At 38.3% G+C, this 18,908-nt stretch overlaps 1 protein-coding gene across 2 annotated transcripts in view; it reads left to right on the forward strand.

Annotated features, from left to right (window-relative positions):
• The window catches only part of Ranbp17 (RAN binding protein 17), a 321,777-nt gene that overhangs the window by 19,521 nt on the left and 283,348 nt on the right, over positions 1–18,908 (forward strand). For both annotated transcript variants that reach the window (XM_059270225.1, XM_059270226.1), the window contains exons 4-7: positions 6,188–6,354; positions 8,365–8,430; positions 14,938–15,042; positions 17,274–17,439. In XM_059270225.1, the coding sequence (XP_059126208.1) occupies positions 6,188–6,354; positions 8,365–8,430; positions 14,938–15,042; positions 17,274–17,439 (504 nt within the window). The remainder of the gene's footprint in view (positions 1–6,187; positions 6,355–8,364; positions 8,431–14,937; positions 15,043–17,273; positions 17,440–18,908) is intronic.

Raw genomic sequence — 18,908 nt, forward strand, 5'->3', positions numbered from 1 at the left:
AGACTCAGTTAATATTATTTATGTTTCTATATTAGAAAAATGAAGATATCTGATGTGTTATGAATCTTTAAGATCAAAATTCACTAGTCAGAACCATACAGTGATATAGTTTGCCTTGTTTCCTAACAGTCTTCAGAAAGTTCTTCAGTCTGCAGAAAGTGCTATAGTTAAGAGAGCAAGAGATACATTTGCATCTTAAAAAACAGTGGTTCAGGCCAGGCGGTGGTGGCGCATGCCTTTAATCCCAGCACTCGGGAGGCAGAGCCAGGCGGATCTCTGTGAGTTCGAGGCCAGCCTGGGCTACCAAGTGAGTTCCAGGAAAAGGCGCAGAAACCCTGTCTCGAAAAACCAAAAAAAAAAAAACCAAAAAAAAAACAGTGGTTCAAACAGTGTAAGCCTGAGTCATGGAATTTAGGACATGTTTTAATTAGACTGAATTTTTTAGAGAACTTCTGGGTTCTTAGCAAAACTGAACAGAAACTAGAGTGCCCTTATACTCCCTGCTTCCCCTCGTGGGCAGCCCCCCTGTTACCAACATCAGTGTAGTGTGTTCATTCAGTGGCATGTGTCTGCTGTTGGAATAGTGTACAGCAGCTGTACCACCCTAAATCCTGTGCTCTGCCAGGTCTTCCCTCCTGACCTCAACCTCCGGGTCTGACCAGCCTCCATTGAGTCCCTTTTCCAGATTAGCATGTTGTGAGAAGCATGTAGTATGTAGCTTTCTCAGATTTCCTTCTTCCATTCATAACAGTAATGTGTGCTTAAGGTTCTTCATGTCTTCTCATGACAACTCAATAATCTCATTTCTCTTTAGTTATGAATAATACTTCATTGTCTGAATGTATCTAAGTAACGGTCGTTTCTAAGTTTTGAGAAATTTTTTTGTGAGAAAAGTTGCTCTAGACACCCATAAGCAGGTGTACATGGTGGCTTATAATCCTAAGACATGGGAGACTGAGGTAGGAGGTTCCCACATTTGAGGCCAGCCTTGGCTAAATTGTGAGTTTAAGGTTACCCTGTGCTACACAGCAAGGCCCTGTTTGGGGCTGGAGTGGGATAGGAGAGGAGCACACAGAATAAATGAAACCTGAAGTGATGGAGAGGAGACCTCTTGTTTTGTTCCTGATCTTGGTGGGAAGCTTTTTTAAATTTCTCATCAAACGTGATGTCATTGTAGTTTTTATTTTCCAGGAGTATTCTAGATCAAGTTGAGAAAGTTTCTCTTTATTCTTGGTTGAGGATTTTTTTTTTTTTCTTCTGAGAGAGGGTTTCTCTGTGTAGCATGGCCATCCATGAACTTGCTCTGTAGACCAGGCTATCCTTGAACTCAGATATTCGCCTGCTCTGCCTTGTGAGTGTTGGGATTAAAGCCGGGCAGTGGTGGCGCATGCCTTTAAACCCAGCACTTGGGAGGCAGAGGCAGGTGGATCTCTGTGAGTTCAAGGCCAGCCTGGTCTACAGAGTGAGTTCCGGGACAGGCTCAAAGCTACACAGAGAAACCCTGTCTCGAAAAAAATCAAACAGACAACAAAAAAAGAAGGGCAACACCACTGCCTGCCTCTGTTTTTTTTTTTTTTAATCATAAATCGATATTATGTTTGTTAAATACTTTCTTATATCTATTGATATTATCATATGGTTTTCATTCTGTAGGCTGTTGATGATTTTATATGTTGAGCCAGCCTTGCATACCTAAGATAAATCCTACTTTATCCTGCTCTTTAATTCCTTATACATTGTTGGATTCTACTTGCTGAAATGTTGAGAATTTTTACAACTCTTTTTCAAGAGAGTTAATTGATTTCTAGTTTTATGTTCTTGTAATGTTTTCATTAAGATAATTTGGGGGGCAGGGGTTGTAGTCAGAGGTGGAATGCTTGCCTAGCATTCATGAGGGCCTGGGATTCATTCCTGGATATGAAATAAAATAAAATAAATAAAAGAAGATAACTTTTGATTAAAATAAGTTAGGTAGATTTCTCTCTACCTTTTCTTTCTTTTTTTTTTTTTTTTTTTTTTTTTCTTTTTTTCTTTTTTTTTTTTTTTTGAGACAGGGTTTCTGTGTAGATTTGTTTGGAGCCTGTCCTGGAACTCACTCTATAAACCAAGGTGGCTTCCAACTCAGAAATCCCTCTGCCTCTGCCTGCTGGAATAAAGGTGTGCACTACCACCCCACCCCCACCCCTGGCTGTTTGCTGTGCTCTCTACTTACATCTGTTGGCAGGTATTTCCTAAGTGCTCGAGGTATTCACTGGTAGACTTGTCTGGGTCTGGTGCTTTTGCTTTGGAAGATCATTGTATTATTTACTATTGTGTTCCTATGACCAGAACCATGAGAGGATGACTTAAAAGAGGGTGGCTTCATTTGGCTCATGGTTGCAGGGTCTGCATTTCATGGTTGTTTTGCCCCATGTGCCTCAGCATAGTTGGCAGTGGGGCTGGAGCGAAGTTGGTGGTCTTTTTTTCTTTCTTTGTGGATGGAGAGGGGGCAGAAGAATAATGCCAGCACTCACCTGGCTTTCTTCTCCCAACCCTTTTATTCTGCTAAGGTCTGAAATCCATAGGATGGTGTTGCCCATATTCATGGTAGTTCTTCCTCCCTTGGCTAATCCTCTCTGGAAACTTTGTTACAAACATATCCAGAGGTATGTTTCACCAGTCTGAGATGATTCCAAATCAGTCTAGTTGACAATCAAAATTGTCAATTGTACTTAGTAATTACTGAACAGATTTTTTTAAATACTTACAAGCATTCTGATTGTCTATTTGACTTATATTTTAAAAATAGAAACTTTTTTAGAGTAAGGAATGCAGATATTAATTTACAGTGATTTGACTTCTGATTTTTTAAGTAATACTTTGATTCTGTGCAAATGATACTGAAGAATATGAATTCTGACCTTTTCTTGTGTTGGTGACTCGACGTCCCACACTCTGGTGATATGGACAGTGACAGTAAGCTGTAGGTAGTTTTTGTCATCTACAGGGTCAACAGTTGGTGCTCTGCACTGTGTTACTACACTGTGATGTTTGTAGTTAGATGTAGTAAGTACACTTTCAACTTCCGATGGTTTATTGGGATTTTACTTTATTAAAAGTTGAGCAAGCCTGGGATGTAGTTCAGTTGGTAGAGTTTCTGTCTAGCATACATAGGCTCTATGTTCAGTCACCACCACCATGCAAACTGGGCATGGTGGTGTAAGGCTGTAATCCCAGGACTTGGAAGGTAGAAAGGCAGGAGAATCAGGAATTCAGGGTCATCCTTGACTGCATAGCAAGTTCAAGGCCAGTCTGCGATACTTGAGACGCTGTCTCTCTCATACACATACAAAAAGTCTCACACACATACAAAAAGTGGTGAATGAAGTTTGGAGAGAAAAGAAAGTAGAAATGTATAAGAAAATTTCACGTAAGAAATGGTGAGTTTTCTTTTAGTTTCTTTCGTTTGACTAAAGAACTCTTGTTTCTGTCAGATTAGAAGTTTTGTCATGATATGTCTAATGGGCATGTATAATAACAGACATGTGAGTTAAAATGAAAAAGAAAATGTGTAGCATGGCCTCACTAGTCACGTTGCTTTTTCAGATCAATGTAAATCTTTAGTCTTGGAAGATCCACTTGTGGTAACCTCATTATTTTCTCATAAACACCATTGCCAGGTTCTGTGCCCACACGCTATTTTCTACCATTACTAGTGTAATTAACAATGGCTTTCTGTTGATTATTAGTCATATATCATTTGCCTAGCTTAGTACTGAAGTACCTTCATGAGCTTGTCACTGAAGAGCCATCCTTGTTTAGGTGACCGTATAGTTCTATCAGTACCGTCCAGTGTCGTGTGTCAGGTTTTCCTCTGACACCAACTTATTTCTGCTTCAGTGCCTGTTCTTATATGGTTTCCCTGGACTGGAATGCTATCCTTTTCTTCTTCAGACAAATATGTAGTTTAGGTTTGCTTGCTCTTAGAAATCAGTCTCCTTTTCTTCCTTCCCTTCTTTCTTCTTTTCAGCTTTCTGAAGCATATGCACATTACATCATAAAACACAGTTCAGTGCTGGCAAAAAGTCACTCAGTTACAAGCCTTTAGTAAAAAGCTTAATTTTAGTAAATTTATGGTTGTATGAACATTCTCTAACATTTGGTGTTAGAACATTTTCATCACCCTAGAAAGCTTATTTGGAGGCTCTCTGCCCTCAACTCCTAATATCCTTTCTGCTTCCCGTAGATTGACTTCTTTGTAGATGTTTCCTAGAAATCAGATCATAGCATATGTAGTTCTTTTGCAAATATGTGGTACCTCTCACTAAGTAAGATGGGGAGTCTCATCATGTTGTCACATCTTACTTATGTCGTTCCTCTTTGTTAGTCCCCTTGTGTGTAGATGGCTTCTAAAACATGTTTACTACTAGTTGATGAGCTATTGGCCATTGGAGTTTCACTTCTTTGTCACCTCAAGCAGTTATACTTGAACATTCACTTAGGAGCCTTTGAATGGTCCAGTTTTCCCCATTTTTTCTGTGTAAAACATAGGAATGAAGTTGCTCAGTTATAAGTTTGTGCAAACTTCTAAGAAGTTCCCCAACTGTTTTTCCACATGCTTGTAGTCTTACCAGGGTAAAGGTTCTGTTTGTCCTCACCTCCGCCTTCTAATTATTTTTCCCTTTTGCATGTGCATGTGTGCAAGTGCTTTACCCCAGAACCACCCTCTGGCCTCCATAATTCCTGGTCTTTTTGTTCTTGTATTTTCACCCACAGTAGATCCCAAACTCCTCCAGGCAGAGATGACCGCTGATTTCTTTTCTTTTCTTTCTTTTCCCCCGAGACAGGGTTTCTCTGTGTAACAGTCCTGGCTGACCTGGAACTCACTCTGTAGACCAGGCTGGCCTTGAACTCACAGAGATTCGCCTGCCTCTGCCTCCCGAGTGCTGGGATTAAAGGCGTGAGCCACCACTGCTCGACAGTGGCTCATTTCTTAAGGTGTTGGGTTGGGAGTTGTTTCCACTGAAGCATTTTTAGTTGGGTAGCTTATAGTTGACTTTGCTATGTTAACTCTTTTGTAAGCATTACTTTATTTTCATGCTTTAAAGAAATACTTTGTGGGGGCTGGAGAGATGGCTCAATGGTTAAGAACACTGGCTGTTCTTCTAGAGGACCTGGGTTCAATTCCCAGCACCCACATGGCAGCTCACAACTGTCTATAACTCCAGTTCCTAGGGATCTGACACCTTCACACCAATGCACATAAAATAAAATTAAAAAAAAAAGAAATACTTTGTGTACCGACTATCAATATCGTAAGCTACTATGTTTTTGAGGCATTTAACTAAGATCAAGTTTTTAAAAAATGGTATGTATAGACTTTTAGCCTCATAATAAGCATTTGTTTATTTATTTAATTGTTTGAAGCTGCTAAGGATTAAGCACCCTGCCTCCTGCATCTGAGGCAAACACTCTACCACTGAGTCATGTCCCCATCCTGGCCTACTCAGTTCCTGTGTAACATGATGTATGTGTTTCTAAAAGTGACTTGCTACACAATGCTACATGGGGCTTATGAGACAAGGGAGATTATGAGAACACTTTTGTCAGACAAGTGTTTTATCTTTTTTGATAGAATTCTAAGAAATGTTTGGTAGAGTTGTGCAGATGAAGTGATTTAGAAACACTTGCGGGATACAGCAAATGTGCTTGAGAAGGTGTTTGTAGGACTCATTAAAGTTGCATTTGTGAGGTCCCATAAAGTGATAATAGGATGGAAAATTATAGTGCCCCGATAATGATGGGTGCGGTGGATAACGCAGATAATGAAATTCAGTGGTTAGTAGACATCTGAGGCATATGCATTCTTGTGTTTTATTATACTGTTCTACTTAGATATTTTTGTGCCACTTTAACAGCTTGGTTTATTTTGCTTGCAGTTGTCTGAATTTACCTCTCAAGTTTTTGCATGTGACAGCTACAAGTAGGAAAAACAGCAATCATAGCATGCTTAAATTACCCCAAGATTTAACAGAATATAGAGGAACAAGTTGATGTTTTTCCAGTACATTTTATAGGATCTACTGTATAGTAGGTACACAGTTTGAAGACAGGGTCAGCTCATTTATCAGAGAGCATGTCATTACCTCCCTTGCCTTTTCTTGACAAGAGTCTCAAGTCCAAGTGGTCACTGCTGTTGTCTTTGTAGGAAACTACATTCTGAATTATGTGGCGTCACAACCTAAGCTGGCTCCCTTTGCCATTCAAGCTCTTATTCAAGTCATTGCTAAGCTCACTAAGCTGGGGTGGTTTGAAGTTCAGAAAGACGAGTTTGTTTTCAGAGACATTATTGCTGACGTGAAGAAATTCCTTCAGGTAAGAAGGCGCTGGTTATCACTGTGTTACAGTGTCATCACTTGCTTGGTTGTTTAAATTACTGCTTCGAGCCACTTGGTTCTCTTTGTAGTACCATTGCTGTCATTTATTATTTGTCGTTTGGAACCTTTATTATCTATTGTCAGTTAAAAACTACGCTATACCAGAATAATGAAAATAATCATTGTTTCTAAATTTAAAATGTACTATTTATGACATGTTTGTATATACATATACAAGCAACTTAATATATATGTATGTATGTATATAATGCTCTTTTGGTTTTTTTGTGACAGGATTTCTCTGTGTAGCCCTGGCTGTCCTGGAATTCGGAGATCTACCTGCCTCTGCCTCTCGAGTGATGGGATTAAAAGCATGTGCTACCACCACCCGGCTTATGATGCTTATAATGATAATTACCTAGTTCTCATAAGAGTCCTAAGAAATGGGTTTCATAGTACAAATGAAAAAAAACTGTGATTTAGTAAAGCATAACTGGTACTCCAACAAATCTTTTTGACAGCTTTTTTTTTTTTTTTTAATCGCACACCACATCAACTATAATATTTTCCTGAGGAATGTTTTCAAGTGAATCACTAAATCATAGCACATGATGTAAATATAAATAATAGGTAAAGCATACATTTCATACCTGATTTACACCAGTTCAGATATTTAGAGTATAAGAAAGAAAGAACAGAAACTACCAGGAGATTGTTCACTTCCTATTCCACATGGTAATTACAGGTTTTGAGATAATAAAGAAATCAGGAATCTGTCCTTGGTTCCTCGTTCCTATTTTCCTCATTCCTAAAATAATTAAGTATTTAGTGATACATGTTTTTTATACTTGTGTCACTTCTGATCATGGCAGTTAACTTTGGTTGGTGTCAAGTTTAAGAGTTCTTGGGCTGAAGAGATGGTTCAGTGGGTAAAACTGCTTTGTGGGCCAAGTCTGAGGGTTTGAATCTCCAGAACCCATGTAAAAGCTGTAGCCCAAGCCCCTGTGATCCCAGGTGTTTAAATAAAAAAAAGAAAGAACAGTTTTCAGAGTGTCAGTTAGTTAGAGAGCCATACTCTGCAACTTTATTGAGCTAATATACACAGAGTAGCCATAATTCAGTGAATAGGAAATTAGGAGGCCCACAAAGAATTAAAATGCATTGTTTGATGCTCCCAGAGTTGGTCTTTGGTGGTTCTGAGATAATATGAACTTAATTATACCTAGAATTCAGTGTTGCTGAGTTTCTGTGCAAGTCAGAGGGATGACCAACTGTGCGATGAAGATGGAGAAAGCACATCTGTGCCTACTTTTGTATTACTGCACTCTAATTTGATGCTACATTATTTCCATGCGTTCCAGTATGATTTTGTAATAGGGTAATTTGTTAGTAATGTGCACATGAAGTCTGAATTGAAGGAAGTTTTGGAATTAAATTGGAAGCTAATTAGAAATATCATGGCAACTATACCATATTGATAGTCATATTTACTTTGCTACATTGGATACTCTAGATGTCTTCATTAAGGCACCTAACGACTCCATACACGTGCACTGTTCAGTAATATTAAAAGAGCCTAAGTGATCTTTTCTGATATTAGATCAAGAGATTTAAATTAGTTTCTAAGCTACTTATTAATTATTGAGTGCAGCTATCACAGTAGGCTTCAAGCAAATTTCTAGAACAAAAACCATTTTTCCCCATTCTTAAGATTGTAGAAAAGGTACAAAATTAAATGTTATTTTGAAGCTTCATTGTTACGAATTATAAATGTTGGGAAACATTGTATAGAGTGGTATGCATTTCTAAGGTATTCATTTTCTCTAATTCCATGTACCAAAATTTGTCCTTCAAAAATGAATTCAAAATTCTTTTAGTTGTATAAATAACAATACTTTTTAAAAAAACCATACTTTTAAGGACTATTATTAGGCCAATGTGATGCTTTGTTATTTAATTTTTAAAAGTTAAGAACTAACTATGTTTTCACTTGGTTATTTTTCCAAAGGGTACTGTGGAACACTGCATCATAGGAGTGATAATCCTTTCTGAATTGACTCAGGAGATGAACCTGGTAAGCTTTTCCATGGAATATGTGAGATTTGCTTGGGTAATATTCTTTGGTACTTTTATTTGTTGCAAAATGTATGGTTGCTCTGTGGCATGAAACTCTTCACTAATCATCTTTTTGTGTATTTGTTTTAATAATTGGGAAATTAAATTAAAATGCTTTCACTGAAAATTACAACCATAGTAAAAAAACCCAGAATAAAAATAGTGGAAAATAGGACATAGTACTGGAGAATTGTCTTTTCATTCTCATAGATATAATGTATTAACCATAAAAATGAATTGTATGGAAAAGAAAAGCAAACTTTTATGTGTTTACAAATAAAGGGCAAATGATTTAGAAGATTGATTCATGGGTTAATGGCAGGACTCATCCAGACACAGACCTTGGCACTCAGTCGCTGTCTGACTTGAATTCTTACCAGCATTAAGAGCATTTTCAGAAGGTACACCTCCCTCCCCAGGGCTTTTCCAGCTCAGCACCTGAGGAGGCTCTGTCACCTGTTCCTGTTCGCCTTTGCTGTCAGCACAGCTTTCAGCAGGACAGAAACAGAAGCTGTGTTCTACATGGGGTCACTTTACAGACGGGATTGTAGAGTTGGAATTGAGAAACTGGCATCCTCCTGAGTGGTGCTGTGTGTATGGAATGTGAACGTGCACATAAGGAGAGCTGGCGTCTCTCCACTTCCGACTCCCTTTGTAGTCACAGAATTTAGAATTGCTGTTCAGTGATAAATCAGCAAATTTTATAGGACTTCCACATTTTAAAGTAACCCTCATTTCCTTGTGTGTCCATTCATTTTGGCTTCTCTCACAGCCTATGTGGAGATTATCTGCTATACCAGGGTTGCTCTCCATTTCAGGAACAGCTATTTTGTTGGCAGGGAGATGATGACTTGATGAATCATAACTGGACTCTGAATGAGTTTAAAGAACTGAAGCTCTAATAATTTAATAAATAATTTTTGTATGTTTTTGTAAATTTACTTTATAAAAGTGAGAGACTGGTATAGTAACCACAGGCACCCAGCTTTTATACTTGCTAAACTTAGAACTGATTGATTCATTTCCCACTTTACAACAAGTAGCAATATAGGCTACCGTGGAAGGGGGGGTTCTGAGGTCCTTAGTTCCTTTTAGTTCCTAATTCCTTACTTAGTTACTTCTCAGTAACTGGTAATGTGGATTTTTTTTCTTTTTTTCTGGTGTACTTTTTTTTTTTTTTTTCTGTTTTTCAAGATAAGGTTTCTCTGTGTAGCTCTGGTGCTGGGATTTTAAGGTATGTGCCACCACCGCCCGAATTGGTATACTTTTGAGGCAGGATTTCTTTGTGTAACAGCCCTGGCTGTCCTGGAACTCACTCTGTAAACCAGGCTGGCCTCAAACTCACAGAGATCTATCCACCAGCCTCTGTGTCCTGCGCCACTGTGCCCTACTGGTAATGTGGATTCTAATAAAAGTGTATCTTGGAGATCAACTAAGTATCTTTTGAAATACACAAACAAACTTTCAGTAATGTTTGGCCGGCAGGAGAAAGTTCTTTCCTGACCACTTGATGATAAGTTGACAACATGATGCCCTCCCCCCACATTCCTGCAGCCTAGGGAATACTTTACATTTCTTTCTAAAAGGACATTCTTTCTTCTACATGGTCATGATAGCCCATTGGATTTTTTAAGAGTGAACTAAAAGCTGTTAGTTCTGTTTCTTTAGTTAGTCCCAGCATGTCCTTAGATCAGATGCCTGCTCAGAGTCATGCTTGTCACATTGTATTAGTATTCTTCAGTCTGGGAGAATTAGTTAATCTTCTCTCCACTTTACAACCTGTTTTAGTTAGGGTTATGTTGCTGTGATGAAACACCATGACCAAAAGCAACTTGGGGGAAAAAAGGGTTTATTTTATTCACAGTTCCATATAACAGTTTACCATCAAATGCAGCACGGGCAGGAACTCAAGCAGAGGAGGAACCTGGAGGCAGGAGCTGATACAGAGGCCCTGGATGGGTGCTACTTACTGGCTAACTCCTCGTGGCTTGCTCAACTTGCTTTTATTATGGAACCCAGGACCACCAGCCCAGGGACAGTACTTATCACAATGGGCTGGGCTGGGCCCTCCCTCATCAATCACTAATTAGAAAATACCTTACAGTCAGATCTTATGGAGGCATTTTCTCAATTTAAGGTTCCCTCATTTCAGATAATTCTAGTTTGTGTCAGGTTGACATAGAACTATACATACAAAACTGATTGTTTTGTAAAACATAGTTTAAGATTGTCCAGTGTTTCCTCATTATTAAATTCAGATTGCATTTATTTATCAGGAGTATCGTGAATGATGCTATGGCCTTATTGTCTCTTGCCAGGAAGCATATGGTTTGAGTTGTCTAATAATGGATGATGGCTCACTTTAATTTCTTAATTAAACATGTTCACTACCCAGCTTCCTTAGACTTTTTATAATTTATAAATATTTTGTGGAGAGGTACTTTACACCTCTGAAAACACCCTATTCCTCACCAAGCTTAAGTTGTTAATATAGATTCCTAATTCTTTTTAATAGATTATAATTCACCAGTAAGAAATCTAAGTTGGCTTTAGCATCCATTTAACATTTCTACCATTCTTTGATTTTTTTTTTTTTTTTTTTTTTTTAAAGACAGGGTTTCTCTGTGCAGCCCTGGCTGTCCTGGAACTCGCTCTATAGACAATGTTGGCCTCAAACTCAGAGATCCACTTACCTCTGAGTACTGGGATTAAAGGTGTTCATCTAGCTTTTTTTTTTTTTGAGATGGTTTCGTGTAGCTCAGGCTGACCTCACATTTGCTTTGTAGCAGGGAATGACCTTGAACTTTTGATCTTTCTGCCTCCCCTGGCAAGTACTGGGATTTTTGGAGTATTCCACTATACTTGCCCTCTTTTGTTCCTCTGGTACAAGCTGTTCCAGGTTATCCACATACAATAAAGCCAAGCTCCTTTTTAGCAGAGTGCCACTCCAGACACCGTAGCACATGCTGTAGTCCTAAAGCTGGGAGGCTGAGGTAGTATCCCCAGAACAACACTACCTCCCTCCAAGCGTTTAAGTGTGAAGTTTGGCTTTATAAGTTGAAAAAATATATTTTCTATACTGAGCTTAATTTTGGGGTGGGGGAGTCATTTTCCATTTCAACCAGCATTTCTGGGGGTGATTAGATTCACGTGAGGAAAGTCCAGTGTTACAAAATGGTCAGAAGTGTCCTGAATAAATCAGTGTGGTATTTGGTTGGGTCTTTTTTCTTCCTTGTTTTTGGTGGTAGGGGATGTTGGACCCCAAAGTTTAAGGTCTCAAGTGGGTGCCCCAAGAACCCAGACTCCAGTCCAGTTGATGCAACAGCATGAAGAATTTATTAAGGCTTCTGTACAGAGGGGCTTCTCTGCTCCCAAGAGCAAGAGTTGCATCTTACTGCAGCCCCATAAGGGCTTTTAAAGGAAAAACCCACAAAACCCACAAGATTACAATTCCCATACAATTTCATGGCCTGATCACAGGGTGATCATAGAGTGGGTACAGTCACGTCCGCATGCACATTCTTCCTGAAACCTCAAGGCGGGTATCAGGGCGGGAATGGAGTTTACACACAAGTCACGGTGGTCCTTCCTGGAACACCTGCAACTATCCCAGTCACAGTTGAGCACATCTCTTAACAGAAATCTTTTTACATTGTTACATTTTTACAGGGGTGATTGAGTAGTGGCTGAGTCAGGTGGCCCTTGGAACTAGTTTTTTTTTTTTTTTTTTAGTTCCTTATTTCCTGGTGCTTGAAGTTTCTCTCTTCCTGAGGCTTGGGAGTGTAAGCCTGAAGGGCTAGGGTCTTTCAGGGGAGACAGGGGCTTCACAGTGTAGTAGCCCCGGCTGGCCTGGAACTCACTGTATAGATAGACCAGACTGGCCTTGAACTTAAAGAGCTATGCCTGCCTGTGCCTCCTGAGTGCTGGGATTAAAGGAATGCACCACCACACCCTGTCCAAGTATGGTTGTATTTTTTTTAAGAAAAACATGTAAACTTGATTTTCCTAAAAGTTAAAAGAGGATTGTAAACATTATCCCACATTTTTAGGAGCCAAATCTGCTGTTCCTTGATTATATTTGTTATATAGTCATCAAAGTGAAATACATATGTCTCTATAATAGGGGGGCATACATGTACAATATGAAATACCTACGCCTATATAGTAAGGGTATGTGTGTGCAATATCAGATACATATGCCCGTATATTAGGGGCATACATGTGCAGTGTGAAATGGTTGTGCAGTCTCTCTCAAAACACAGTATCTACGCCGAGTACCCTGATTGGAGTAAGCGTGCAAGCCTGGAGGAAAGCACAGGTGAAGGCAGGTTTGTCTTTAGATCTGTAACCAATGGCTTCGTATAAATTTCTTTTTTTTTTTTTTTTCAGAGTTGAGAGTTTCTTACAATATGTTTTGATCATGTTCATTCTTCTTCCTTCAGCTCTCCCCAGATCTACTCCTCTTTCTTACCTACCCATAAATTGATTTTTTTTTAATCCTGCATGTTTTTCTTTGAAGAGCGATAATGACACCCCTACATAGATCTTACTAAGAGCAGATAAACTAGCTGGGAGGTGGTGGCGCACACCTTTAATCCTAGCCCTTGAGAGGCAGAGGCAGGTGGATCTGTGAGTTTGAGGCCAGCCCAGTCTACAGAGCGAGTTTCTAGGGCTACTTAGAAAATCCCTGTCTCAACAAACAAACAAACAAACAAACAAACAAACAAAAAACAAAACGGCAACAACAAAAGGGCAGATAAGCTGTCGGCATAGCACCTGGTGTGTGGAAGGCACTCCATACACCTAAGTTCCTTCTGTTCGTGTTCTGGATGTGGTGAAGGACAATGTACATTTTAAAGTGGAATAATACGTTAAGAATCCTTTCTAAACAGGACTTGTGATGCTGTCTGCTCTTACTGATTTTATGGAAAGATTTTGATGTTACAGTTTTTAGCATGTGAGAAGAACTTTGAAGTGTCTGATGTAGTAAAAGAAGGCTGGGGAGATGACTGAGCAGGTCAAGCGCTTGGCATGCAAACGTGAACACCAGTTTGCATCCCCAGAACTCGTGTCAGAGCTTCCCGGGTGTGGCAGTCTGCCTGTAATTCCAGTGCATGGATGCAGAAACAAGAACCCCCCTGACCTAGCTGGCTAGCTAGGTGAGCCAAAATGGTGTACTCCAGATTCATCAGGAGACCACACCATACGTACACGCACACCATACAGACAAACACACAAAGAGAGTTTGATTTAGAGCAGAATGCTGCAAATGCTAATTAATTCCAATCACACACTGTCTATATCTTTCAGTAACTACTTTCTGTAGTACCTCTGGACATTTATGTTTACTATTTCATAAGTAAATATAGCACTTAGGGATAGTCTGAATTGTACTCTGGAGTTTAGGAAGTATCAGATAATCAGTTCTTAGCTCACTTTTTAAAAAGTTCTTTAAACAGTAGCAGGACAAATTATTTCTTTCTGTCTTCCAATAGCAAAAGAGATAAATAGTAAATCTACAATAACTTTAGGCCACAGTGTTAATGATCATTGAGCTGTCAGAACTCATATTGTTCGTTTCCTGTTGATAATGGAAATATATAGTATATATGTTTTTATATATATATTTGTTGGGGGAGAGGTGACAGTGCTGGAGATGTGCTAAGCATTTCCAGCACTAATACCACTGTGTAAAACCATTTTTACATTTTAGGTTAGGGACCCAAGAGCTAGTCTTAGTAATTTATTCTTTTTTTTTTTTTTTTTTTTTTTCGAGACAGGGTTTCTCTGTGTAGCTTTGCGCCTTTTCTGGAACTCACTTGGTAGCCCAGGCTGGCCTCGAACTCACAGAGATCCGCCTGGCTCTGCCTCCCGAGTGCTGGGATTAAAGGCATGCGCCACCACCTCCCGGCCCAGTAATTTATTCTTAAAAAATTAATTTCTATTAGCTAATAAGATATTCAGAGATGATATGTTTTGTACATAATCAAATTCTTGAGTGTCATTTCTACTTTTGTTTTCAGAATTCCAGTGGCATAAATCAATGACATATGAAAATACTTTCATATAAATTTTTTCTGTAACTGATTCATTTAGCTGGTTTACATATTAGAATTTGAAGAGTGTTTTAGAGGTTTCTCCTTTTGTAGGTAGCATCTGAGAGTTAAGGAAATTATTTACATTATATACACTATAGGGCAGAGTTCAAAAGCCCATGATCTCAAGTGTCTGTTACTTTTATTATCTGTATTATTATTTTGGCACTGAAAGTATGATGGACAGTCTGATAATTTTGGGGTGGGTTCTAACCCTGTCTCTGTTAGTGAGTAATCTCAAGATTCCTTTGAAATCTTTTATAAGCTCTGTATTTATGATTCTTTGATTACTAGTACCATTATGTTACATAGTAAATGTTTGCCTTATTTTTCTATAGGTTGGTTAAGCTAATTCATCTTGACCTTTTTAGGTTGATTATTCCAGACCTTCAGCAAAACACAGGAAAGTAGCTACCTCATTTCGTGATACTTCTCTAAAAGACATTCTAGTGTTAGCATGTTCACTCCTGAAACAGGTAAGTCAGTTGGTAACACAGCTTCCTAGATAGAGTACTATGGGAATCTTAATTTCGAATTAAATGCTTTGTGTAACTGGAGTTTTCCTGTGTCCACCCGGCTCCTGCAGCTGCTCAGACCCAAGTAAACACACAGAGACTTATATTACTTATAAACTGTATGACCGTGGCAGGCTTCTTGCTATCTAGTTCTTACATCTTAAATTAACCCAGTTTTATAAATCTGTACCTTGCCACATGGCTCGTAGCTTACTGATATCCTTATATCTTGCTTCTCATGGCAGCTGCGGCTGGCAGTGTCTCCTGACTCAGCCTTCCACTTCCCAACATTCTCCTCTCTGCTTATCTCATCTATATTATACTTCCTGCCTGGCTACTGGCCAATCAGCATTTTATTTGTCAATCAATCAGAGCAACACATTCACAGCATACAGAAAGACATCCCCAGAAGCTTTGAATGAATTTTAAGTGGACTATTTCCTTCTGAGTTTGCCTTTAAAAGACTTGTTGTGGTCAGTCTTAAATATAGTAAGTCTATATAAATTTTATTACCCGGGCATGGAAGGTGAAATCCATAGAGAATTCAATTTTTGTGTTTAAGCAATAGTACTTTTTAAACCTTCCTACTATAGATTTTTAATTGGACAGGCTCATTGAGTTTTAATAATTTCTTTCTTTTCTTTTCTTTTTTCTTTTTTTTTTTTTCTTTTTTTGTTTTTTTTCAAGACAGGGTTTCTCTGTGTAGTTTTGGTTCCTGTCCTGGATCTCGCTCTGTAGACCAGGCTGGCCTTGAACTCACAGAGATCCTCCTGGCTTTGCTTCCCAAGTGCTGGGATTAAAGGCTTGTGCCACCACCACCTGGCAGTTTTGATTTATCTGCCTGCCCATGTTTTGATGGAGATATAATTTTCCATGTTTTCATCATTTTCCCAGAATTAATTTAATAGTTCCTTTGGGAAATAGGAATTTCCTACTTGTTTCTTAGTGCACAGTGGAGCATGCATAACTTTTATAATTATATTAGGCTCTGTTGTATAATGAAGGATTCCATCATACTACTCAAGCTTGTTTATTTATGTTGTAAAGCATTTTCCAGAACACCTCATTACGCTCTGCTTCCCGTTCAGTTCTCTGTTATAGGCTGATGTTCTTTATAAATATTGAGGACCAGGAATGTTTCAGATTTTGGAGTGTTTTGAATTTTAGGATATTTGTATAGACTTTACCATTTAAAAATTTTCACAATCTGAAATTTGAAATTCACCAAAATTCAAACCTTCAGTGCTCAAGAAGTTTTAGATTTTCAGGTTATTTCAGATTTTAATTTTTGGATTAGAAATGTTGACTTGCATTGATAATCACTGTAGTGGGTCTGATTTAATGGCTATTTTTAAAATATTCTTGTGGTGTGGAAAAGTATCATTTATAAAAGTAAATAAAATAGTATAATTAATGATCTTGAACTCATCAACTACCTTAGTAATGACTAATGGTTAATCTTGTTTCATATATATTCTATTCGCCCTATCTGATTTCTCTTTGTATTATTCTTGGAGAAGTCTAGACTGCTCTACAAATACTTTATAAGGACCAGGATGTACTTTTCAAAAGGCTGTATGAGAATGGACCTTACAAAAGACATCAGGATTGGACTCCAGAAGCTGGTGTCCTATACCCAACTAGGACACATCCTATACCTAACATTCACATCGCCTTTGTTAGTTGAGTGCCTCTCTTTTACATAAGAAGTTATCCTAGATTTTCTTAAAGAAAATTAAGTCTCAGCACTGTTTAAGCTAGTGAATTCTATGCTTTCTTCATACAGTTGTGCTATATAAAGTATTTGTTTTAAAACCTCATTAAATTTTTTTTCTTTTGAGACAGGGAATTACTATGTAGCCCTGGCTCTCACTTGAACTCACCGTGTGCACCAGGCTAGCCTTGAACTCAACAGAATCCTGCCTGCCTCTGCCTGTACATACTGGGATTAAAAGTGTGTGCCACTATACCTGGCCTATGTTTCCTCTTAGAACTTTAGAAGGCGATCTGCAATATGTAGTTAAGTATATTTCTTTTCTCATTTTACAAGGTGAAATTTGAATGTAGTTTACTATTGTAGAAATTTGTGGACAAAGATTTTTCCTATTTTTTTAAACTAATTTTCATTTCACATTGTAAATTTATGAAGTTGAAATTTACTTAGTCATAATGTTTTATTTCTAATTTTGAAGGTGTTGGCCAAACCTTTAAATCTTCAGGATCAAGATCAACAAAATCTGGTGATGCAAGTCTTAAAACTGGTCCTCAGCTGCCTGAGTTTTGATTTCATTGGAAGTTCAGCCGACGAATCTGCAGATGATCTTTGCTCAGTGCAGATTCCAACAACCTGGAGAACAAGTAAGAAAAGAGAAGTGTGTAACATGAGAGATGCTCAGAATACATGGTGCAGAATTAAGCAGCACAGTTGACCTGATCATATATTGTTAGCTCTGTGCTTGTGAAGTTGCCTAATAGCTACATGGGAGGATTGTAATTCAGAATAACTGCTAAAACTCAATATTGAAATGCTTTGTCTAGTTCATAACTGCTGTATTTTGATTTAAACAGTGGAAAATAGACTTGTGGGGAAATGTTAAGATTTTTTGTTTGGAAACTTCCACGTTAGTAGTGAGGAAGGATCTAACAGTTATCCAGAGGTATTTTTCAGAATGAAAGGTGAATAAATCAGAGTAGGTGACTGAGCAGAGCAGAGTTGTGACAGGTGCAATGCCTGGAACAAATCAAGGTCTCCCTCACAGTGCAGACAGTATCATTAGGGTTCCTCAAGGCAGAGGCTGGGAGGCTGGAGAGCCTTTGTGAAGGAAGCTTTATTTCTAGTTGGATCCTTCCCACCTGTGCAGCAGGGAGACTGACCGCCTTTGCCTCTGGAGTTGAACCTCTCCTTCCCTTAGCTATTTTGCTTGAAAAGTTAAATTAGAACATCTTCAGATTTGGGGTATCAGATAGAGGATCAACATAAAAAGTTTTTTTTTTAAAATGACTTCCAATTTAGGAATCAAAGATTAATAAACAAGAGATTTAACATTCCACATCTTGGTTTCAGTGATGAATTCATAAACTAGCACGTGTAATAAAAATGCACAGACTAAAAATACGTATGCACACCTGAGTGCACATAAAACTGGACTCAATATGATTGGGAGGTTGTGTTGGGCTCCTTGGCTATGGTGTTGTAGTGTCAGTTTTTACAAGAGTTCACCAGTATGGGAAAGCAGGTAAAATATGGCATAGGTCTGTATTACATGTGTGAATCTATGAGTCAGTATCTTAGAAAGTTTAACTTTTTAAAAAGTTGGAGAACTAATATACAAGGTGAAGAATAGAAATAAACTTTAAGAGGGTGTGATTAACATCTTTAGAGATATAAAAAAGGTAAAACATTCCTAAGACAAGAATGAACATTTGCCACATAATTTAAAAATTTAATAAACAACTAAAGAGAAAGTTAATGAAATTTACTAAGTCAAATAAAAAAGCAAGATGTTTTGATAGGAGAAAAAAATGTCTGTAAGGAAATGAGAAGGTGAAACCAGGAGGTTGGGATTTGACTATTGGAAGTTCTAGAAAGAGAGAATGGGGAAAAACAGAAGGAAATTTGAAAACCTAGAAATGTTTTCAGCATTAAAGGACAAGTTTATGAATTGAAAGTTGTACCAAGTATCCAGAATAATGAGTGAAAAGATAGGCACTAGGCTTCATATTCATGATGTCCTAGAAAAAAGGCTTGTTGTGCATGAGAAAGAAAATTAAGTCACCGCTGGCCGGTGGTGGTGCACACCTTTAATCCTGACACTCAGTAGGCAGAG

This window comes from Peromyscus eremicus, chromosome 8a (assembly GCF_949786415.1).
Source record: "Peromyscus eremicus chromosome 8a, PerEre_H2_v1, whole genome shotgun sequence".
In the NCBI taxonomy this organism is placed as follows: Eukaryota; Metazoa; Chordata; class Mammalia; order Rodentia; family Cricetidae; genus Peromyscus; species Peromyscus eremicus.